Source organism: Colossoma macropomum, unplaced genomic scaffold (genome assembly GCF_904425465.1).
Source record: "Colossoma macropomum unplaced genomic scaffold, Colossoma_macropomum, whole genome shotgun sequence".
NCBI lineage: Eukaryota > Metazoa > Chordata > Actinopteri > Characiformes > Serrasalmidae > Colossoma > Colossoma macropomum.
The window spans coordinates 33,595,795-33,620,873 of record NW_023494792.1 but is presented as its reverse complement, the minus strand read 5'-3'; the positions used below and the strand labels follow the sequence as shown (position 1 = coordinate 33,620,873).

The 25,079-nt window shown below is 39.8% G+C and overlaps 1 protein-coding gene across 1 annotated transcript in view; it reads left to right on the top strand.

Moving 5' to 3' along the window:
• atp7a (ATPase copper transporting alpha) overlaps window positions 1-22,845 on the top strand; it is a 39,738-nt gene extending 16,893 nt beyond the window's left edge. Inside the window, exons 5-23 of the mRNA XM_036576928.1 lie at window positions 560-760; window positions 2,602-2,765; window positions 2,862-3,023; window positions 3,290-3,366; window positions 4,465-4,687; window positions 6,324-6,557; window positions 9,928-10,022; window positions 10,969-11,096; window positions 11,632-11,786; window positions 11,972-12,106; window positions 12,725-12,919; window positions 13,110-13,292; window positions 13,420-13,630; window positions 16,710-16,856; window positions 17,025-17,167; window positions 18,767-18,970; window positions 19,372-19,489; window positions 19,940-20,042; window positions 21,211-22,845. Coding sequence (XP_036432821.1) covers window positions 560-760; window positions 2,602-2,765; window positions 2,862-3,023; window positions 3,290-3,366; window positions 4,465-4,687; window positions 6,324-6,557; window positions 9,928-10,022; window positions 10,969-11,096; window positions 11,632-11,786; window positions 11,972-12,106; window positions 12,725-12,919; window positions 13,110-13,292; window positions 13,420-13,630; window positions 16,710-16,856; window positions 17,025-17,167; window positions 18,767-18,970; window positions 19,372-19,489; window positions 19,940-20,042; window positions 21,211-21,493 — 3,161 coding nt within the window. The 3' untranslated portion in view covers window positions 21,494-22,845. The remainder of the gene's footprint in view (window positions 1-559; window positions 761-2,601; window positions 2,766-2,861; window positions 3,024-3,289; window positions 3,367-4,464; window positions 4,688-6,323; window positions 6,558-9,927; window positions 10,023-10,968; window positions 11,097-11,631; window positions 11,787-11,971; window positions 12,107-12,724; window positions 12,920-13,109; window positions 13,293-13,419; window positions 13,631-16,709; window positions 16,857-17,024; window positions 17,168-18,766; window positions 18,971-19,371; window positions 19,490-19,939; window positions 20,043-21,210) is intronic.
• Window positions 22,846-25,079: the final 2,234 nt, after the last annotated feature.

Sequence of the window (25,079 nt, the reverse complement as noted above, 5' to 3'; positions counted from 1 at the left end):
AGGTAAAGGATGGATGGAAGGATTAAACTAATTCTGGCTTGAAGCAACTCGTTTGTTCAGAAATTCTCACATTGGATGAAGGCCTGCTCATAACTTATGGCTGTCCTGACTGTCTGATTGTGTAGAAAGTTAAGTGAAATTTCAGGTTAATTTTTATGATTCTGACTTTTTTTTTTAGCCAGTAAGTCTTTAAGTTGACAAAATCATCAAAGAGAGAGTTCTGTAAGTTTCATGCAGCAGCACCTTAGAATTCCTTGGTTGAATTATCTGTATGAATTATTTGCCATTGGCATTAATACTGCTCTGTCATTTGATGAATGGATGGATGGGTAGATGGGTAGATAGATATCTGTAGATGGATGGGTAGATATCTGTAGATGCTTGGGTAGATAAATATCTATAGATGGGTGAATATCTTATTGCTCCTAAAAGGGGACGTTTGGGTGCCCCAGTAGCAGAAGCGCACCTAATGTGATTACCCATATTTTGGATCTAAACATAAGTTCTATTGAATCTAAGCAATGCTTTTTCTTTGATTTCTTTCATGTGTGGTGAACAGAGACAAATTCGCTGGTTCCTCTGTCTATTTGGAGCCCACCCTTTCCCCCTGTACTATCCACCATTAAGGAGAAGGAAGTGGAGAGTGACTCTGAGTCAGCGACAAAGTCGCGTGTTTCATCCAAATGCTTCATCCAGATCGGGGGCATGACCTGCGCCTCTTGTGTGGCCAACATCGAGAGGAACCTTAAAAATGAGCCTGGTGAGCTCTGCATGATTTAGAACTAAACTGACCGAGTTCTGTTCTTGCAAAGAAGAACAAAGAACATAAACACTGACCAACACGTTAGAGCAGACAAAAATTCTACATATGCTTATAATAAAAAAGTAGGACCTAGTTAGCGTTATGCAAATAAGATCGTGATGGGTTTCCACCGGCTTTGATTCATTGTTAGCTGCTTTGACAGGGTGAGAGTGTTACTGTAAAGCGCAGCCAAGCAAACAAAGATAAATGTGGTACAAAATGCACCAGTTTTAGGAACCATTTTTAAATAGTTAAGTTGGCTTGCAAAATCCAAATTACTGTTCTGTGTTTTATCTTATTATTATTTATATTCAACACAATTCAGTGCTACTTCTCTTGCAGCTTTTTTAAGCTAGGACCACAGTTTTCTGCAGGATCATAGATCATATAACCGAATAGGTTCCCTCTGCTTTTTTACTGATTCGACTTATGGTGCTCGTACAGTGTTTGTTCAAATTTGACAGCCTATTAACACTTTAGTAACCGCCTGGGATACCATAGCAATGGCCTAGCAACACCTTAAGCCTTGGGTACACTACACAACTTTTAAAATCTTCCTATACAGATTATGAAAAGACTGGGCATCTCACACTATCTGACTGGTTTTTTAGGGTGCTGAAATATTGGGGATCACATACTACTCAACTTTTCAGCTGCTGCTGAACCGAACGAACTCGAACTCGCGCAAACTCTTGCGTTCTCCTGTTACCTAAATAAACAAACGTGGAGCAGCTCACTGCTGCTGTTTTCTCTGCTGTTTGCACTGATACAGTAAAGAAACAGCAGGTAAACATGTTTAAGTGAGGATCATGGATTTAAAAATTTGATCAGTGTTTTTTTTTAAGCGTACATAAACTCAGTTGTACTCTTGCCTTAAACTCAGCTCATTAAAAAGCTTTTGCGCTCTCTGTCTTCATTGGCTGTTACAGGAATCTGTTCAGATTGAGCTGTTGACCAGTTTACACTACTAGATTATGCTCAAAGTCGGGTCGAAAAAAAATCAAATATTTGTTATTTTCCGACTGGTCTGAAACGCGATAGGGGGGCAAAAAACTTGATTCTCTCTCCAACTGTCTACTCCGACTGACCCAAAAATCTGCAGACTGGAGCTAACTAGCGCAAACTCGGCCAGACTGAAAATCGGGGCTAAAATCAGTAAAAGTCTTGTAGTGTAACCCTGGCTTTAGCGACCTGGAATACCATAGTATAAAGGTGTGCTCTAGAATCATCTTAGCAACCACCTGAAATAACATAGCCACGAGAAAACAGCATGTTTGCTGCCACCAAACTGCTACCATGCAGCACTCTAACAACTACCTGGGATTACTGTATAAACCCAGTTATCAAAATCTATCAACAATTGTCTGAAACTGCTTTAACTTTGAAGTGTTGTTAGCTTGCTTTGTAAAGCTAACTTAGTTTGTTCACAAGTGTGCCTTTTCTAGTTATAACTGCGATGCTGTTGTCAATGATGATTATTGTCATGATGTTGAAAGTCAGTTGTCCTCCATAAAATATTTTGGTTTGAGTGAAAGAAAATGCCTGTGTAGTGCATATCAGTGTATTCGACAAGCAAGCTTACACTACAATGGTTATTTAACCGCTTACACTGTAAAGGCCTTCTGTGGGCCACACATATATTAGTTTCAAAGTAGTTGCTGAACTGTTCATAGTAGTTACTGAATAATACATCTTAAGATTAATAACTCCATAAGAAGACCTGCAGTGTAAACAGTTAACTAGTACAGTATGACAGTTAATGATTAATGTAGTATTAAAGAGTTGTGATTCTTCTGAAGGCATCCACTCGGTGTTGGTGGCGCTCATGGCCGGTAAAGCAGAGGTGCGCTACAAGCCTTCCGTCATCGACCCTCAGAGGATTGCAGAGTGCATCAAAGAGCTGGGCTTTTCTTCCTCAGTTATGGAGGATTACGATGGCTCTGATGGCTCTCTGGAGCTTGTGGTTTGTATCTTTTGCTTGTTTCATTATTCGAAGGAGATTGGCGAGGTTTTACAATCACTGAGTATGGTCTGAAGGCTCTGTGACTTTGCCCAACAGGTCAGAGGGATGACCTGTGCCTCCTGCGTCCACAAAATAGAGTCTAACCTGATGAAACAGAAGGGCATCGACTATGTGTCTGTGGCCCTGGCAACGAATAAAGCCCATGTTAAATATGACCCGGAGGTGATGGGCCCTCGGGTCATAATCGGATTGATAGAGGTGAGGCTTTGGGCTTTAGCAGCTTGTTCGTTATGTGACTTGGGGCCAGAGGGATTTTACATAGACATGGAACAGTTTGAAAGCATATTGAACTTGAAATAGATGCTTTTCTAGGATCCTGCTGAATGTGCTTATGGTTACCAAAACTATAAAACAAGTCCTATTCCAATAAAGTGATAAACTGTGATAAACTCCACGTAAAATCCATTAGCTGTGGTATACTTTTTTCCTCTTTGTGTTTATAAAAGGTGCTTTTTTGTTGACAGGATTTGGGTTTTGAAGCTTCATTGGTGAAGAAAGATCGCTCAGGAAGTCATTTGGATCACAGTAGAGAGATACAGCAGTAAGTAAATGGGTCATTTCCAATAAGTGACTATTTGTTTTTTCCTGTGGTTAATTCAGTTGATTTAAGACTGAGATCAATATGATTATGTGTATTTGTTTTGGATTGCAAGAGCAGGGAATTCACAGAGCAAATTCCTGAACATCCGCATGTTGGTTCTTGCTCAGTGTTTGGATAATGATAGGGTTAGCCGAGTGCACAGTGGTATCCGATATTGACAGTTGCTCTGGATTTGGTTGAAATATCATGGCAACAGTTGTTGATGTGAACACTTCTATTGCTTTAAACAGGCACTCACGTATCGTCACCACTGGATCTAAACCTTGTATCTCCATTTTTTTTTTCTCCTTTTCCATCATATGAAAATACCAGCTGCTGTTTACACTGTATCAAAATATAATTCATGACTAATTGGCCAATAGAAATGGACCAAAATGACAAAATCTTATCACATAAACTCAACTTTCAAAATAAGTTATTTTTCTTGAAAAGAAATCCCTTTTACTATTTGAAAACTGATGATTTCCATACTGTGGTGGTGATGGAAACCAGAGGTCCTGATGTCTGCAAAGCAAATGTAACCATTTTATTTGCTATCCAAAATGACCAGTGACCACGTCTTCTGAGATTTGTGTAATAGTTTTGTGTAATTTTGTATGTAATGGAAATAATGGTGAAATAGAGGTAAATCTAAAAAAACACATTTCTTAGTTTATTTTTTCTTACAGCAGCCTGAATGCATGAGGCAGTGCATTTGTAACCATTTTTATATCAGCTTGTCGTGAGGAAGCTTTTAGAGGCTAGAAGCTCTTTAGATGTCTGGTTCCTATCACTGCCACTGTGAATGATTTTGACTCTGAAGTTTCTCTACAACAGACTATTTCACAACAAACCACTCTGAATGACTTTATTTACATCTTAACCATTTAATTATGCCACAATTTTGAAAAATCGATGGAATTCCCTTTTAACAATAAGGCAATGGTAGGTTTAGTAATCACTAAGCATAGTATCCCACTGCTTTCCACAACTCTAGAAGGCTGCTGTTCTTATGTATTTGTGTTTGTATTCATTGCTTGTGTTCTTTTTTCCCCACAGATGGAAGAAGTCCTTCTTGATTAGCCTGGTGTTCTGTGTTCCTGTTATGGGCATGATGATCTACATGATGGTGGTGGACCACACAATTCAAGTGTCACACCATCACAACTTCACATCAGAGGACCGACAGCTCTACCACTCCCACATGTTCCTGGAGAGACAGCTTCTACCCGGCCTGTCCATCATGAACCTGCTCTCCTTCCTCTTCTGTGTGCCTGTGCAGGTACTTTACTACCCATACAAGCAATGTTTACCGCTGTCGTAACAAATTTGGAAATAGTTAAGCTAACGCACACACATCAAATCACAATGCATTGTTTGTGTTTATTTGTTTTACGTAGAAAAATGGCTCTCTCATTTTCTCACAAGTAACAAGATTTTATTAGTAGTTGTTAAGACAACTTTTACTTGTCCTTTTGTCATGAAATGTTCACATCTTGTAAAGGGCCATTTTCAAATGGTGTAAAAGGTTACTCTTAAAATCTTTTTATGGGTTTTAACATTGAATTATAATTCCTTGAATGGATGTTTTTGCTGAACAAAGAACACTTTATTGTAACTGAGGAGTGGGGTTCTCATGCACTTGAGACCACATTGAGACACTAAGGCTACATTTACACAGCAGGTAAAAGTGGCCCAAATCTGATTTTCTCACCAAATTCGATTTTTTTTGTTTGTCTGTTCACATTATCTTTAACTCTATAACTCTGACCTGTATGTGACATCAGTCTGGACAGATCAGCTCCTAAACTGACCTGCATGCACAAAAGAACAGTGCTTAACGTTGCTTCACGTAACTAATCCAGAGGTAAACAATCATGACCGCCAACGAACGCCAGTCACTTCTGGAGCTTTCATTTTCTTCTTCGCCAGCATCACAGGAGCCATCATGAAGCTTCGCTACTGACAGCTGGGCTCATCACCCTGTGTTCGAGTTCGCCGTAAAAAGTGCACTTTATTCTGCCACGGCCACTTCTTTGGTTTGTGTCCTCGGATTCTTTAAACTTTTTTCTTTGACGCTGCAGCCTCGTTCCCCTACGACCGCGTTCAGCCATTTCTTTCCAAATCTCTTCAAACACGGAGCGGTTGAGATAAGTGCCTTTGAATTTTTTGATACAGTTCTCAGCAGTGCAAAATTATGACAGATGACGAGTTGGACTGATGTAAAAGTCGCATAAATTCTGCTCTGGCTGTTCAGACTGAGTCACATTGCCGCAGATCGGATAAGTATCGGATTTCAGTACCACATATGAAAGCATCTCAAATCGGAATTGAAAATGTCAGATTCAGTGCGTTTTTGGCTGTTCACACTGCCACACAGACACACATCTGTCACATATGAAGAAAAATATTGGATTGCCACTTTTACCTGCTGTATGAGCAAAGCCTAATATTCTATAACTCCAAAACCTCAAAACTCCCACAGTAATCTAGGCTGCAAAAGCAGCACAAAATTAATGTCATGGTCATAAAGTTTCTATAAAATACTGAGTGCATGACAATGTTTAGTTTTTCTGGGACTTGAGACAATGATTTTTGTTCAGTTTTTACTGTACTAAATGTAATGGAGTGTTCTTTAAGCACTGCCAATGTCCACAATATGCTCATAAAAGCAAATGATTACATATTGTCAACAATATTGTCCTATTTCCCAACTCTAATGTAGCATTTAGTGTGCTTATTTCTGAGCCCTCACTGATTTTAAATGATCTTCTATAGGTTATTATCTTATCTGTTTTGTTCATCACATTGTTATTCCTACTGCAAGATTTATTGCTTTTGATGAGTGAATTCAGCACAATTAACACGGTCTTGATTGTCCAAACATTTAATATTTAGTCTTCTGCTCTTCTTTGCAGTTTATTGGAGGCCGTTACTTCTACACCCAGGCATACAAAGCTTTAAAGCACTGGACCGCCAACATGGACGTTTTGATAGTCCTGGCCACTTCCATAGCATTCGCCTACTCTGTGGTCATTCTGATGGTTGCCATGATAGAGAAAGCAAAGCTTAACCCCATCACCTTCTTTGATACACCACCGATGCTCTTTGTGTTCATCTCACTAGGCAGGTGGCTGGAGCAAATAGCCAAGGTACAGTCCCTTAACATGTGATTGTATTATCAGTGGGTTTTTGTTTTTATTGTTATTCAGACAGTGGTAGTGTAGAGAACTGAATTTGGAGACATCCTTCCATCCTAATATCTTAGTCACAAGTCATTTTGCCATTATGAATGTTACATGTAGCAAACCTAACCAAACCCAGGGCTGTAACTAGGATCAACATGTTGAGGTCATTTTACAGAACTTAACTACTTCGCACAGTGATTAAACCTACCAAATAGCCAAATATGTGTATTACACCGAAGGTCAGTTGCTCCTTTATTTTTTTTTTAACCAAATTATTGCTCATTTGTTTACCCATCCATAATTATGTAAATTTTCTTTGCATTTATTCTTTTCCCATTCCTCCAGTCTTTCATAAACTGCTGTTACTGTTCCAAACACTCTATTTACTCTACTTAATTTTATTAAATTAATGATTTAACTATTTATTTACCCATTTGACAGCCACATTTAAGGAAAACTTGGGTTATTTTGTAAATGCAATAATAACAAGAATCTGTGATTTGTCAGTTCTCTTGAACCTTTATTTAACTGACAAAAGTGTAAAGATTTTCAGTGTTTTCCCTGACAAGCTCAATTGTATTTTGTAAATATGAACAAATTTAGGATTTGACGCCTGCAGCACAGAGGCAGGTTTCCCACTGTGTTACATCACCTTTACCTTTAATTACAATTTTTAATTGTTTGGGAACTGAAGATACTAATTGTTGCAGTTTTGCAAGTGAAATCTTGGCCCATTCCTGTTTGATACAAGACTTTGGCTTTGGCAGTCCGTGCTCGTCGTCGTCCAATTCTGGTCTTCATTTTCAATAGAAGACAGATCTGGACTGCAGGCAGGCCAGTCAAGCACGCAAATGCCAGGCCAGAGGTACCTTCACTCATATGCAAGTGACTCATGCTGAGGGCAGTGATGCACCCCCATACCAACAAATGTGGGGTTTTGCGCCTTTTGCTGATAAAGTCTGGATGGTCCCTTTTGTGTTTGGCATGGAGAGCTTGTCGTCGCTTTTTTCCAAAAACATGCTGAAACATGGACTCACATGACCACAGCAGACATTTCGGACCATCTGAGATGAGCTTGGGCCCAGAGAACTCGGTGGCGTTTCTGCATCAAATTGACGTGTGGCTTTCTTGCATTCACTTAACACAGTGGCAGACTGTTATGTGACAGTGGTTTTCTGAATACTCCCAAGCCCACATGGCTATAGTTAACACAGTAACATGATGTTTTCCCATGTAGCACTGTCTCATGTAGTGACGTCTCATACACGGATTGAGAGTTCTCAGGTTCCCTGAATCTTTTCACTACAGTTGAGCGATATGGTGAAAATATAATAGCGTGATATTTAAAGAAATTTTCTAGATACATGATGTCATGATGTTTATTTTTTCAGATATCTGATCAGTTGGAACCGAGAAAAACAGAATCAGTAGTGCTACATTTTTAAAAGTACTGTCAGAAACTGTTAATACAGTGATTTGTTGTTCAATGTTTGGCAAACTGTGTTAAACTAAATCTGGTTAAATGGGACTAATTTTGCTCTCTTTATAATGAAACGTGATTTATAATGAATGTTCTACAAGCACTGATATACATGAAACATTCAGAGAAGCATGTTGTATTTTATTATGACATAATTTGTCATGATAAAAATATGCATTGTCATATTGCCCAGCCCTACTTTTCACGGTATTATGTATGGTAGGTGGTAGAAAATCCTAAATTCTTTGCAATCTTGCATTGAGAAATCTTCTTTTTGAACTGGTTGACAATTCTTTCACAAAGTTTGGCCTGAAGTGATGAGCAATGACCCATCTTTGCTTGCAAAGACTGAGCCTTTGGTGGATACTCCTTTTAAACCCAGTCCTGATATCCTCACCTCAGAACTTTCCATTCTTATTTTGCCCCGTCCCAACAGGTTTTGAGTGTGTTTCAGGCATCAAATTCAAAATTTGTTTATATTTACAGAAGTTGAGCTGGTCAGGGGAAACATTGAAAATCTTTTCTTTGTACTTCTGTCAGTCAAGTAAAGGTCCAAGAGCATTTTACAAAAAGTCCCATCTTTTTAACAGAAATGAGTTCTGTATTTTCAGCTTAAAATACATGCTAAAACCTGTGTGTACTAAACCAGTTGGTATTATATTCATGTTTATTTTATTTATCTCTCTTTGTCTCTGTGCCTGTCTCTTTTGGCCTCTTCCTGCTGTGTCTTCACCAATTGCTGAAAAAGCATACATTAAACATACTTCGTTAAAGTCTGTCTCTACCAAACCCCAGCTAGCAGAAAGGAAGATGGTCAAACAGTGAACCAGACATAATACAGTCAAATGTACCTGCTGATTTCTGAATTACATTACATGATACTGTGCCATCAATATGCTAGTTAACAGTGAACTTCCTCATGCTGGTTATAGTATGTATTGAGTTGGTGACACAATACAGCTTTGAACTACGATTGTTTTCTAATCTGATCGCTAATGCAGTCAACTTCAGAGCCTGTAGCCTAAACTGAGCACCTGCTGGAACTAGACAAAAGCACAGGTTGTGTTTTACAATCATAATCTGTTTATTACCCTCATAAACTCTTTCGTTTTATAATAGCTGTGTTTTATGTTAATCTGTATCATGCATGCTGAATACTTGTAACGTTTAATCTCAAGAAGTCAAAGTTGGTCTAGGTAGCGGTTTTGTAGCTTCTTGTACAGAGATAAACACGGCGGACTGTGAAGTCTATGGCCAAACCACAGCTGCTCTGAGCTCAGATGAGAGTCAGTCACAGCTGATTGAGTAGTTTTGTCATAAACACTTCAAAAACTCAGTGTCCTCATGACTAACGCTGACAACGAACCGAAGGTTTGAGCCAATTGTGGATAGCAACAGATGCTAAGCAGTGATTGGAGAGCTAAGGAAAGTAAGGCGGAGCATGGCTTAGAATGTGCTGATATGACTTGCTAGAATACAGTTACAGCACTCATTGAAAACAAATAAGAATGTCATCTTAAAAAATGTGGTTAAATAAATATTATTCTCCCATTTGATTGGACAAGCCTGTGAGGGCTTTGCCTCTGAGTAGGCATTTATCATATCAGCACTGTTTCCACATTAAATCTCATGAATGGAGATATTTGAGAGAAAAAAAAAAAGCTTTCTGAAACTACAGAGGTTGGGACCTCTGTGTCCTCATAGGTAGTTACAGCTGTGCTTGTAGCGGCTTTTTTGCATTGGTTCATTAACACTAAACTTGGAGAATAAATGCAACATTTTCATAGCTATGTTGATGTTCTCTCACAAATTATTAATAATGGTTAAATGGTGTTCCTGTCCTTTGCCCCACAGAGTAAGACATCAGAGGCTTTGTCCAAGCTGATGTCCTTACAGGCGACTGAGGCCACTGTGGTCACTCTGGATAAAGATACAATGACAGTGTTGAGGTATGTTACATTTTTGTCTGTTTTCTGCTTTCAGCTGTTTACTCTAGACACATTACACAATACTGTGCAGCGTTACTGCTGTTCTCATACACGATTACTGATGCCAGAATTCACACAGATCATTCACATATCCTAGTCTAGTTCGGCAAAAATTGTTTAATTTTCCCCATGCGCTCAAATGCAGTCGATCAGCCAAGACATGTCTGGTGTCCAAATTTTGCTTCTGTAGTTTAGGACTGAAGCTGCTAGGCTAAAATTGCTAACAAACAGTAGAAGTCATTATTCACCCAAATTGTTTTCATACATACATGCCCAAGACTCCTCTCAACCTGCTCAAACCACATTCAGGTCTTAATTTAAGACAAGTGTGTGGTTTAAAACACAGTATGACTCACTATGAAGAATAAAACAAACAAAAAAAAATCTATCTGCTGAAAGTATGGGCAGATATTTAGAATCACTTCTTTGCTGAGCACAATTTGGTGTCATTCTGTGCAAGATGACCAAAGATAAGGGAATTCACAACACATTCGCAGGGTAGAGCAACACAGGTGGAGATGCTAAGCAAGTGTACTCAAATCAATAAAATGTCAGATTACAAATCTGAGGACCACGATTTCTGCATAAATGTGCCTCAACTGCATGTATATGAACTTGAATATACACACAAAGAAATGCATCCATTGAATCCCACCAGTAACTCCTCCAACCCACCTGCAAGTCCTTTTACGATGATCTTGGCATGTATTTAGGGAAGAGGTTTCAGTGACTGTTGACACTGTTAGCTTATCAGCTCCAGGTCTAAACTGAAGGAGCAATATTTGGCACCAGACATGTCTTGGCTGTAGGACTGTATTTGGGATAAGTGGAAATTCATGTAAATTTGTCAAGCCGTTCCTGTAAGAAGGCAAAAGATTAACTGTCTATGTCTCTCTGACTTTCTCAGTGAGGAACAGATGGATGTGGAGCTGGTGCAGAGGGGTGATACAGTGAAAGTGGTTCCTGGAGGAAAGTTCCCGGTAGACGGCAGAGTGATTGAAGGGCATTCAATGGCAGACGAATCGCTCATCACCGGTAAGACAGGCTGGGCTTTACCATGTCTTCAATCATGGAATTACAAAGACTCATTTAAGTTTAATACATGGTGGTTAAAAAATTTACGGATGTGCAAAATCTCTTTCAAAGATTTCAGCTAATTATACAACGCTTACTCTCTAAATGACTGGTTCCCAACCCTGATCTTCAAGTACCCTCTGTCCTGCACGGTTTACGGTTTTACCTGTTTCAACACATCTACTTCAGCTTTTTTGTTAACTGCTTGTTGGAAAAGGGACCTTGGAAGCAGGAAAAACACCAAAATATTGAGGACCAGGGTTGGAAATAGGGGTGGGTGGTATACCAGTATAAAAGTAAATCACAGTATGGTATATCAAGAGGGACGTTCCCTCTTGATATAAATGTAGTTACCACCACTAGTTGGGAACTGCTGCTCTAAATTTTCACTAATTTCCTAATTTCTGCCCAAATTAAAATACACAAAGAACTCAATTCATAATGGACATCGTGTTGATTCAGCAGATTGTTGTTAAAATCGTCTCTCGTGCTCCAGGTGAAGCCATGCCTGTGACGAAGAAGCCTGGCAGTACAGTGATTGCTGGGTCCATCAATCAGAATGGCGCTCTGCTGATCCAAGCCACACATGTGGGCACAGACACCACCCTCTCACAGATTGTCAAACTGGTGGAGGAGGCACAGACCTCCAAGGTGCGCCTATAAGACACTTCTGTGTAGTGACTGTAAATGCTTATATATATATGTGTATATATATATATATATATATATATAATTTTATTATTATTATTATTATTTGTGATGATGTTTAAAAATCTGTCTGATGGCCTCTGCCTTCTGAACTTTCTTTTTCTACTCCTGCTCTCTCTCGACCACAGGCTCCTATACAGCAGTTTGCGGACAAGATCAGTGGCTACTTTGTCCCCTTCATTGTAGCGGTCTCTGTCCTCACCCTCCTCTCCTGGATTGTGATTGGATTTGTTAACTTCTCTCTGGTGGAAACATACTTCCCTGTAAGTGCTCTGAGCCTCTGCTTCTACAAAAAAAAACCCTGCTCTGGGCTCAACAGCTCCAGACTTGTTTGTTCTCCTGTTTTACTGACTGGCCTAATTTTCATTTTCCTCCTAACTGACTGCCTCATGCGCCTGATAGAAGATTGTTTTTTGGTGAAATATCCTATAGTACATGAGCTATTTTGTTTGTGTATTGTTTTGGGATTTCATGGATTTCATCAATACATACATACATACACACGTACGTACGTACACACATATATAAAATACCTGCTCTGTGGGGGTTCTGACCAATGAAAAACACGGTGAAAGGGGGCTAACAAAGTATGCAGAGAAACAGATGGACTACAGTCTGTAACTGTAGAACTACAACATGCTTCTATATGGTAAGTGGAGCTGATAAAATGGACAATGAGTGTAGAAACACGGAGATGTAATGGATGATCTGTGTATGATCTGGATTAATTTGAAAGTACTGCAGAGCAGTGTTTTTACAGTATGGCAGAATAAGTATCATTTTACACTTTCATGTTGCAAAGATGATTAGACTTTGAAGCATTTGGCTTTGGGACCCTGGGCTGTGAAATCCACTGTACTGATTTATGTGTTTCTCTGCAGGGTTATGATAAGAGTGTATCTAAGGCAGAGGCAATCATTCGTTTAGCCTTCCAGGCCTCCATTACTGTGCTGTGCATCGCCTGCCCCTGCTCTTTGGGCCTGGCGACTCCCACAGCAGTGATGGTGGGTACAGGAGTCGGGGCTCAGAACGGGATCCTCATCAAAGGGGGTGAGCCTCTAGAAATGGCTCATAGGGTGAGTGAGCAAGAGTCCATGTCTGTTTAATGGTATTTCATAAGGGAAGAGGAATTAACCATGAAGATATTAAAAGTTCTAGTCACACAAGAAAAAAATATTACTTTAGTTTTTTATGATAATTTACTTGCTGTATGTTTTCATTGCAGTAAAGCTGTCATAGAGTGAAAAAGTTTGCTCTTTGTCTCAGATTCAGTCTGTGGTGTTTGATAAAACTGGCACCATCACATATGGAGCCCCCGAGGTGGTGCAGGTGAAGATGGTGGTGGAGGGCAACCGAATGCCTCACTCCAAACTGCTGGCCATTGTGGGCACGGCAGAGAACAACAGTGAGCATCCGCTAGGGGCAGCAATCACCCGCTACTGTAAACAGGTTTGCCCATTCTGTGACCTCCCTCTCAGTGGCTTTATAATGCGTTTGTTGATTGTTGCTGTAGGCCATATCTGACTATGTCTGGTAGGCTGTGTAGCTTGTTTTCACGTTGTTATTTGGCTCTCAGGAGCTGGACACAGAGTCGCTGGGCACCTGCACTGATTTCCAGACAGTCCCCGGCTGTGGGATCAGGTGTCAGGTGAGCAACACAGAAAACCTGCTGAAGAGAGAAGACAGCGATAGTGAGGAGAACCAGCGCAATGGCATCTTGGTGCAGATCAGTGATACCAGAGCCATTTCGAACACACATCCCCTCATCATGGATCCAGAGCCACTTGGTAAGTCCTATAGCCTAGCTCAGGGTTTGGCAACCTAAATGTGAAGAAGAACCATTTTGTCCTTTCAACCATAATCAAACCACCTTGGGGAGCCACAACATTTTATATCCATTTCACCATCTTGGCTGTGAATATGTCTCAGTATGTGCTAATGTGCTAGTATAGGCTAAAAAATATAAAATATGAACAAAAACACAGACTTACTTTGCTCTGCTTTAAGCTTTAGCTCAGCTATAGCTTCTTTTCTCACATCTCTGACAGGAAACTTTTCTTCAAAATTAGAAAAGTTTCTTGTAAAATGTCTCTCAGCGGTTGCCTGTTTACGAAGCTGAAGTCAGGTTCTCATTCACCAGCTTCTTGTTTGAATTCTCCTGTTCTACCTTAAATGGCGCCAGAATGTAACTGCTGTACCATTTAAGGTGAGACGGGAAAATTCAAACAAGAAGCTGACTTAGGCTTTGCGACTTTATAGTGTTTGACAGTTTCTTGTTGCAGGTTAAACGTATCAGGAAACCAGGCGGAGTGATTCTAAACGCAAATAAGTCCATTTGGCTCCAAATTATCGATGTTCATCTTAAATCTCTCTCTTTGCTGTTTCGTTAGCTACTAGCTAGGCAAGACTATTGTCTGAATTGCTATGGTGACCAGCAGTCTTTGCACAAGCCTTCAGGGTTAAAAGGTGAATTACCAGTTATAGACCGCTTTAACTCCAGAGTTTATGACTGTTTATTGTTAAAACTGTTAGAATGATCAGCAGAGCTTTATTTTACTGTAAAGGAGGATTATTTTATTTTTACCTAAAAATCTAATTCTGCTGTGGAGCCACAACAGGGCAGTAAAAGAGCTGCATGTTGCCGACCCCTGTACTGTCAGCTAGAGCCTGGCCAACACAGGATTTTTAAGACCGATCCCAATTTCGATATTAAAGTAATTAAAAATCAGATAAATTGGACCGGTCGATATTCTTTTTTTCTTCAAAAAAGCATAACATAATCAAAAAAATCAAGAAAATATAGTTAAGAGATAACACAATGCATTTGTGCAAAAATATACTTGCAACTTTGGCATTTCACACATAAGAATTTAATGATTAGCCGGATTACATGTGGGAGCGTCTGAGCATGTCGTGTTACTCATAACTATACTGGAATATTTTGAGAAGTGAATGACGTTCACTAACAACTATTACAACACACACACTACACATTTGAAAGAAAAGCTAGATAACTTTGCTACCAATCCATGTTAGATACTTGTTCAGCTCATATTTATTTACGTGTCGCCTCAGCTTTTATAATTTCCAATGCACCGATTGTAACTACAGACAGGCGAGTAGAAGATAAATTCACCATTGCTTTTCTAAATGCCTAAATGACCAAGCTGGAGTTTCTTTTTCAAATTTTCCTGTTCCGCCTTAAATGGTGCAGCAACTACCTTCTGGCGCCATTTGAGTCACTGCTGCACCATTTACGGTGGAACAGCTAACTTCAGCCTTGTGCCTGACTGGGTCTTTGTTTACTCGCTAGAGCTGCCACACTGTTACATCAGTAAATCTACAGTTAAGTTTGTCAGCAGCTTAGCCTACACTGCTCAACTACCGTCACGTTAAACGTAGGCTAATTATGATTTTTTTTTTTTCCCAACATTACCAGCTTTCATGTTACTGCAGCAAAAGCAGGCATGGCTGATATGAATGTTGCCAGGCTTATTTAGGCTAGGATGAGAAGTGATGAGGATATTTTTTATTGTTATTTGAGTATGTGTTGTACGTGACAATAATCAGCTAACCATGAAGGCCGATAACCTCTTTCGTGGGATAAAGTTACTCTGCTCGACTTGAGTCAGCTGATTGTGATTTGTGGCATTTTAAATGCGTGTTGCCAACAGGGAAGTTGCAGAGTGCCCTCTACTGGACAAACTACACAACAACACACCTAACATGGTTAAAAGATCTGTCCTGCGCCTCTTCATTTCTATTTTAATAGCCATTTATAATAACCGGTACTGATTAATGTGCTGCCAGCTCAGATCTGCTGATAATATCAGCATGGTGATTTATCGGTTGGGCTCTACTGTCAGCCTCTGTAACTTTTGAGCACAGTGCAACTCAATCCAACGTTCTCCAACAAACACTGCAGAGCCAAGCATTGGGATCTGCCACACGTTCTGGAATCATCATTCTATACTATGGTTTCTAGAATGTTTTCCCATTCACACTTTTCTACAATGTTCTCCTCAATTATGCTTTTGCTGAAGGTTCTTCTCCATTCACACAGTTCAAAAATGTTCTCTCCCTATTTACACTGTTCAAAAATGTTCTCCCCCTTTCTCAGTGTTCTAGATTGTTCACCTTTATCCGCAGTTTCGGAATGTTCTCCTTCATTTATGCTGTTTTATTATCTTCTCCCCAATTCACACGGCTCTAGGATGTTCTCAGTTCACACTGTTTTATAATCTTTTCCATCCATTCACACTGTTAGTGTTCTTCACTCATTCACACTGGTTCATTTGGCGTGTTAGTTCTCATTCTAGATAAGCCGTCAGCATTAGAATGTTTTTGTTTGTTGGGGAATGTTGGACATTGAGGAATTAGAGGAATAATCTGTGGATTTCAGATAACTAATAGTTCTGTCACCACAATAATATTTACAAAATTAAACACTCAAAGAGGCAGACAGGCATCCCTTTTTTAATGTAATTGTAATTCTGAGTTATATCACCATGAGGTGATATAACTTTCCAGCATCTTTTTAGTGACGCGTTTGATGTTTTTTGGAAATACAGGTAAAAAAATGATCTTGCTCCATGTAAAAAAAAAAAAAAAAAAATAGGATACAACACAATCTGGTGTAGTGAAAGGCAGAGATAGAAGTTCTGAACAGATAACTCTTTGAACCTGTTTTAGAAGTAATTACAAAGTAATTACTCTTTCAGATTAATATTATTGCAGATCCAAATGTTAATCGGTTAGTTTTTTCATATCTGTGGTATATATCATAAAGTGATCTAACTTGCATGTGTTCCTGGGTAGTGAAGCTGGGCGAGTTAACCCCTGTGTGGTTCTCTTGTGCTTTGTTAGCTCTGGTACAGACGGCGTCGTACGCAGTCCTGATCGGTAACAGGGAGTGGATGAGGCGCAATGCTCTGCACATTCGGCCTGACGTGGATGACGCCATGACAGAGCACGAGAAAAGGGGCTGCACAGCAGTACTAGTGGCTGTGGATGGTTAGTGCAAAACAGTCATGGAGCGAGTATAGATAGCAGCACTGATTCGAATGGATGGATGACCTACAGTGGTTCAGATTTGTTTTTGGTGTAGATTGCTTTATCCTTAGTGTGTGACAGCACCTCTAATGCTCACCTCTCAAACAGCACCTGTTTACCTTCTCTCAGGTGTGCTGTGTGCCATGGTTGCCATAGCAGACAAGGTGAAGCCAGAAGCAGAGCTGGCTGTCCACACTCTTACCTCTATGGGTCTGGAGGTGGTGCTGATGACCGGTGACAACAGCAAGACAGCACGAGCCATCGCTGCTCAGGTACAGTACTCTTCTACTCCTCTATTCACATGGATTTAGAGCTGGGCGATATGGCCAAAAATATCATCACGATAAAAAAATTCATATCAGTCGATATCGATACATATCACAATAAATCTCAAATCATTATTTCTTTCAAGGCTGATTTTTGCTCTTGAGTGGTTAATTGCTGTTTTAAACTATGCTTTATGGTCAGAACATGATAAACACTCACCAAACAGTGGAACATTTCACAAATCTTTCATGGGAGAGTGGGAGAAAGTTTCTGGTTGGCTGGAAATGCACGGCTGCAATTTTTTGCAACGGTTGTAATTTAAGAAAGAAAACAGATTAATTTGAGCTGTCTGGTTATACGTGCTAAACTGTTTAGTTCCTCAACAACGTCAGTTTAATATGAACAGCAGTCATTAGCTGGCTCGGTAGGTCAAGGATGGATCACACCACCTTACTGCCATCACTCCCACCACGTCCATATCAGAGCATATTAGAGTATTCAAACACCAGCAGACATCTGGATTTCTCTATTCTATCATAGTAGTTAGTCGCTGTGTAAAGGCATTAACTGCAGTGTGAATCTCTCACACCAGACAAACAGAGTCCTTTTAAATTAAATCGTTTCGCTGTGCTGTGTGAGTGACAGAGCGCTGCTTCAAGTTAGCCAGCTGCTAAAAACAGCTAGCCCCAATGCCACAGCATCCTCAGTTTACTTTCATTTAAATCAGTCCTGTAACTTGCATTATCCCACTTCTTCGTTTCACTTTCGCTGCTTGGGAATACACTAATACTAAAATATGACTGTCCGAGCGCTGTAACAGTGCTGTAGTTGTGAGGAGCAGATGTGATTTTAATGCTGCTAAAGCTGGTTAGGATGTTAGGAAAGAGGTGAGCTCACTGTAGGACAGTACAGTTAACTCGTCACTCACACTTGGTCACAGGAGAACAGAACGCCGGTCGCTCCACTCAAACGGAATATATAACTCCACGTTTCAGACGTTGTTGAAGTGTATTTGCCGACTCATTTCACTCGTGCCCCTCCCAGTCATGTCGAAAAACTCGGAAGTGCGCCCTCTCCTGGCAACAGCAAAGTAGTGTCGCTTTCCTTGCAGTAGAAAACGCCACCAGGGCTGTCGCTAGAACGAGGAAGTGTGAGAATGGTCTATTACATCGAACATTTTTATCGAGGAACATTATATTGTGATTATTATCGCTATCGTTTTATCACCCAGCCCTACATGGATTTGGCCCTGAGTGATATTTAGACTTTAGTCTTGTTTTGTGTAAGTATCAGGCCTCTGTGATTCTTTTGAAAGTACCAAGGTGAAACTCAACTCACAGAGCTCCTCTTTGTGAACTGAAACCTCCTTTAGCTCTTTGGGCCTGCCTGATGCCTTTGTTACTTTATGGCAGTGCAGCTGTTGTCCAGCAGATGGTGCTGTGGCTCTCACCCATGGTCTGTATTTTGATATTCGAAGACCTTTTAAGAAAAATATCACTGTTATAATACTTACCATCTCATCATTTAACTGGTCATATCCATTTGTTTATTAATTCTGTATAGATTAGCCCTTTTGATATTGTTCTCCTCTGCTGTTTGTCCAGGTTGGAATCAAGAAGGTGTTTGCAGAGGTGCTGCCCTCTCACAAGGTGGCGAAGGTAGAACAGCTGCAGCTGGAAGGGAAGCGCGTAGCCATGGTGGGAGATGGAGTGAATGACTCACCTGCGCTGGCCATGGCAGATGTGGGCATTGCCATTGGCACAGGCACCGACGTGGCCATTGAAGCAGCGGATGTGGTGCTCATCAAGGTGAGAGCTCCCAACATGTGTTACATCCACTCGACTGCAATCGAGCTGGATTTCATATGCAGCTGTATGCAAACATTGATTTTCTAAGTGAAAATAAGTTAACACACTTTCTGGAAAACACTTCTGAACATTTAAATGCACAATTTGTATTTTATTTATTATGAAATAATTGTAATTATTATTTTTTTTTACTATTTTAATTTAACTTAATGGAGGGGGTAAAAAATAAGGCCTGCACGAATGTTATGGTTCCATTTATATGTTTGTTTATTATTTAAGACAATATTACAATACGCAGTTAAATTTAATGATGAAATTCCCGCATGACTTTACCGAGACAATAATTCATGTGTTTTTTATATTTGCCTGTTCTCTATGATGCTGTCTGTCTGCCCTCACAGAATGATCTCCTTGATGTTGTTGCAAGCATTGATCTGTCAAAGAAGACAGTCAAAAGGATCCGTATTAACTTTGTATTTGCACTAATCTACAATCTTGTGGGAATTCCTATTGCAGCCGGTGAGCACATGCATAACATTACAACATTTTTGCCATGAAAGTAGCCTTTTCTGCCTGAAGTTTAACCAGAGAAGAAAAAATATCCATCTAAATGGACCTTTTTTAGCATTAAAAATCAGTCAAAGCCTAATACCAAAATGGTTATTTATAGCTTATGTATGTATAAACTCTGATCACCTCAGTCACTATAATAATGGATTAGCATTTCACAAAAAAATGTATTATTTATTTCTACTGGGTTAAAAATGTAGTCAAATTAAAATATTACCAGTGATTTAGCACTGTAGCTTATCACCTAAACAAGAAATACTTCATCAAATATCAGTTTGAAATACTGGACATATATAAAATAAATATCCACTAGTGTCGATATGATTCAGATATCATAATTAGTACATAACATCTCTGGCCCATTGATCCGGGGATTTCAATAGCTGCTTTCTTTTGCAGGTATTTTTATGCCTATAGGCCTGGTGTTGCAGCCCTGGATGGGCTCTGCTGCTATGGCAGCCTCTTCAGTCTCTGTGGTCCTCTCCTCCCTTCTGCTCAAGTGGTGAGTGTATCTAAGCTCTGACACACTGCAAGAACACTGTCTGCCTGAAACATATTAATAAATGATTGTGTCTTTGCGGTGTTTGCTCTCTTTGGTGTTTGGGGATTGATTTTTGTACTTTCTTGTTTACTATTCGATCACATGTATGGACCTGTATAAAATCAGTGTCATAACAAAACCCAATATTCTCTGAAATGATAACTTTTAAAGGAGTAGGGGGAAAAAGCCTTAATTTTAATGTTCATTAATATTATAAGAATCTGTTCCATGTAATTTTAGAGCATTTCTATTGGCCCATTCATCATGAAAAGCTCATGTTGTTCAGAGTAACTGCTATTTTTAAATGGTGTTTAAAAAAGGATGACAAAGTTTGAAGTTTTTGTGATGTAGATGAGACTGTGTTTTTTGTTTTTGTTTTTTTTTTCCTTTATTATTTGTACTTGGTAGAGCTCATCCCTATACCACACAGGGTGATTCAAAAAAGATTAATCCGATTTCAAAGCGCCATATTTTTACAACCATGAGGCACCTAGGAACCAATCACATACCAATTGAAAGAGGGGGTCATAGAGTTTCTGTATGGCAGTGAACCTCCAACAGCTCAGAGCTTTCGTCATTGGTACTGACAGTTCCAAGAAAAGGGTCACCCGCATCACCAGATCTCACGCCGTGTGACTCTTTTTTGTGGGGTACGTTAAGGATTTTGTTTATGTGTCACTCCCAACAACCCTGGATGATCTCCGGAATCGCAGTGAAAGAGACCTGAATATAGTGACAGAGTATGGGATGAATTTGACTGTGGCGTTGATGTTGTCCGTACAGCTGGAGGAGGTTCATATTGAGCTCTTTTAAAAATACATAATAAACTTTATGCTCAGTCAAACCATTTACAGTTTACTGCATTGTTCTGTAATTATTTACAAGTGAAATAAATCATTTTGAAATTAGATGTTTTTTTTTTTGAATCACCCTGTATTATACATAAGGAAACGTAGTCCAGGGCTAGAATTCCCAAAAGCAACTTGGAATAAAGAATATTCTTAATATTGTAATGTGAGCATCACACTGATCACTCTCTTTACTGGTTAAAGTTAACTAAGATGCTTTGGGAAACCCAGCCAAGTTTCGTTTTCTAACATCTGTTGTCTTTTCATTTCTGTTTCCATAGTTACAATAAACCCAGTGCAGAGAAGCTGGAGAAACAGCTGTCCAAGCAGGGCAGGCAGACCGGGGAGGGCAGTCTGTCAGACATCAGCGTTCACATAGGCATTGGGGATCTGCGGCGCCCATCGCCCAAACTGAGCCTGCTGGACCGGTTGGTCAACTACAGCCGAGCCTCTATTAACTCCTTACGATCAGACAAGCACTCCCTCAACAGCATGGCACTGAGCGAGCCTGATAAACATTCGTTGCTCATAGCTGGAGCCCACTGTGAGGAGGAGATGGTCTGAGGGGTGCGGGGCTTTGGGCAGCAATGCTCCAATGACGCATCACCAGGAGCTACGTGGCTTCTTTCCACACCTCAGTGCCTGCGGGGGAGGGACTAAAGCTCAGTCCCCAGAGTGATCTCATCCACAATCAACACCACCAGTGCATCAGTCCCGTGTGGTTGGGTTTGAGCAGCTGCGAGTGCTTTCTCAGTGCACGTTTTATTCCTTTGCATTGCTCAAGCATTAGTTTTTGTGTCTCTATGGCACCCTGCCTGTATTTGGGGTGAGCTTGGAGCCAAAAAGCACTGGAGGGAAAAAGTGGGAACACATGCACATGTGTAATATGGCTGTTTTATACTGACAATCTGTACAACGACCAAAAGAATTCTGGACATGCCACATGCTAACATGGAAATATTTTGAAGACTTTTATTTCTGTGACAAAGTAGTTTGGTGCATTATTATTATGTTTTAGGATTGTCACTGAAATAATATTTATAATATCCTTTATTTATACTTGTGAGTAATCAAACAAAGGAAGTTAGAGATATAGAGAGATATAATTTTGTTATTTATCCAAATATTTTCCACTGTCACCACTTTTGTCCCCGTACTTGAATGGGAGTGATGTGGAGCAGAGAATGGCTTAGAGCCCCAATGAGGAATTACTACAGCTGATACATCTATGAAATCACAGTAGTTGGACTTGCCATTTTCAGTGTTCATAAACGCAGTAGTAGTTCTTTCATTGGCCTGGTGCTGTCTTTTGCCCATTCATGACTGGGGCGTATATCTATCTAGACAAAAAAAAAACATTCCAAAGAAACATTTTAGAAGCAAAAGGTGTTGAGAACATAGCCAGAGTTATTTGTTAACATGATAGATAATTAACCTGGAAAGAAAGGCTTGAATACTGCAATCTTTCTCAGTCGTTTCTCAGATTCAGTGAGCATTCGTGCATGTGGGCTTCGCTAATGAGCCGACTGGTACATTAAGTCCTTGCTGAACCCAGTCAGGAGATCCTCTCCAAAGAGAAAAGACTTAAAAAGCAGATATATAATACTTTTTTTGTTCAGCTATGACTTGCTGTCCAACCATAACAGATAAAACTTGTAGCATGAATGCCAATCTCAGGTGCTTCAGCCACTGTTTTGATTTCTTCCAAATTGACTCAACTCTGTTGTGCTATAGAACACACTAAACAATGAGTGCGTTTACATGCACTTTAGTAAACTCTGGGTCTACATGAGTCAGACAGTAATCGGATTTCTGCTTTACAACCAGCCAATAAACTCACGGAAGAAGACGTGACATGAGCGTAATGTAAAACATCATGCCGCAGCTTTTTTTTAAACATTGCGAAAATATGAACAAAACTGAAAATATGAACAAAACTGAAAATATGAACATACGTCATCTATAAGATGAAGAATATTTAAATCCTTTATTTTGTGTTTGGTTTCAGCGTCGCTCCAAAAGTGTTTTGCTGCGTCTCACAGCAACGTTGTTTGCTTGTTTCCGGTACCGCAGTCTGTTTTCGCACAGACTGAGAAATCCAAAAGAAATCAGAGTGAGAGTCTAGATTCACTGATAAATCTGATTGCTGAGCTGAAATCCAGCTCTCTTTTTATTTTAGATTTCTAGATCGGAGAATGGTGTTTACATGACCATATGAATAATCTGATAACTGCAGAAATCTGATTATGATTGGATTATTGAGTGCATGTGGACACACTCAATGGCCAAAAAAACACTACCTGGTCCTTGTGAGGGCAGTGCAAGCTCAAATATGTGCAGCAAGATTAAGTGAAACTTGATGGCTTTTTCAAGGCTTGTATATAATCACTCAGTGATCTCACACTAAAGTGGCTGATGGGGCGCCATATGGAAGACGGCTGCTAAGGAAGTCAAACTTGGCTGTTGGAGCCGACTGTGATACGCTTCTGTTGTCTTTAGTTTCAGGCTTGATGTGAAATGCAAACAAGGGTGTTAAACTGAGCTCTAAATGCTTTTAAAGGAACAGCCTGACCATAATGATGGCATAACTAGCAATAAGTGAAAGTTAGTGGCTAACATTTAGCATGGTTTATCATCGTTTACAATATATATGTAAATTGTATTACCTTTTAACCATTTTTTTCTGCAAGTATGGGAGTTTACGCTTGGATGAACTGACCAACTCAGTCTGTGTGACCATAGACAACAGATACACTGACCAACAAGACAGACAGCATCAGGATGCCTGTTAACATAGTTAGCATATTGCAACAAGCTGAGAAAAGAGGAGCTAAGCAATTATTTTATCCTAACATGGCCAGTTATGTTCTAGATTCTTTGCCATGGATGGCTGCCGTATATCTGGGAATCAAACTTAACTGCATTCAAACTGTCGCTATCTATATAACACAGCCTTCTCAGCAAGTTGTGCTGCTCAGTATTGTGGATTTTTTTAAATTATTAGCTAGTTAGCGTCTTGGCTCAAGCTGTTCCTTTAAACTCACCAAGTGGTGAATGGATCTGCTGTTAAGGTCACATATATCGAAAGATCCAGTGAGAAATTAAGCAACTGATCTAAAATCTGGGTGACTTGAGAGGCCCTAATGGCCGTGGCTGAAAACTCACTGTACTGAATGCTCAGATAACTACAAGGGTTACCGCTGTAACTCATAGTTAGCTTAGCGTAGCTTCAGTACACTGTGAGATGGTTCGTTTTTGGTCGAACACTTAACGAAAAGAAAAAAAATCTTTTGGGCGTTTGAAGGATTCTAAGATTTAGAGAGAAATTTGTGTACGAGCTTCCACTCGTACTCTGTTGCCTGCTCCCATAGACTTTCATTTTATTGAAGGTCTCATCTAGAAAGATGGTTCTTCGAAGGGTTCTTTAGTAAAGCCAGCGGTTTTATTTATAACCATGAGCTCTGTATAGAACAGTTCCATGCTTACATGCTTCTTTGCATGGTGAAACGGTTCTTCAGGTTGATGGAGAATGTGTAGTATGTGGTTCTATATAGGATCTTTTTGAAAAGGCACCAAAAAGCATCAATACGATGTGAAGCATATAACAATAGAAGAACGCTTTTTGGTTCTACATAGAACCATTTTTGAAAAGGTTCAGTATAGAACCATATACAACACATTCTCTGTGAAACTGAAGAACCGTTTCACCATGCAAAAAATGGTTCTATATAGAACGTTTAACACTTATGTTTCTGCCATTTGGCAGAAGCTCTTATCCAAAGTGACTTACAATGTGATTGTTTTACACAGGAAGGTGAAGGAAGTGTTAGGAGTCTAGCCCAAGGACTGCTGTTATCCACTACTCTATACCAACCACACAGAACTCATGGTTCTACACAGAGCCATTCCCTTTACTAAAGAACCCTCGAAGAACCATCTTAAAGTGTGTTGTCTGTAATAGATTCAAGTTAAAAATATTTTGTGAGGTCTTTCAGTCATACAGTACGTATTGTAGCCAGGCATTCATTGTCTCTGTATCTTTCAGACAAAGATGAGTATTGATTGTAGAGTTTCCTCTGGGATGTGTGCCTTGTTCAAAAACAATGAACTCGTGGAAGGTGGCCGTTCTTTACAGTGCTGTGTTCTCACG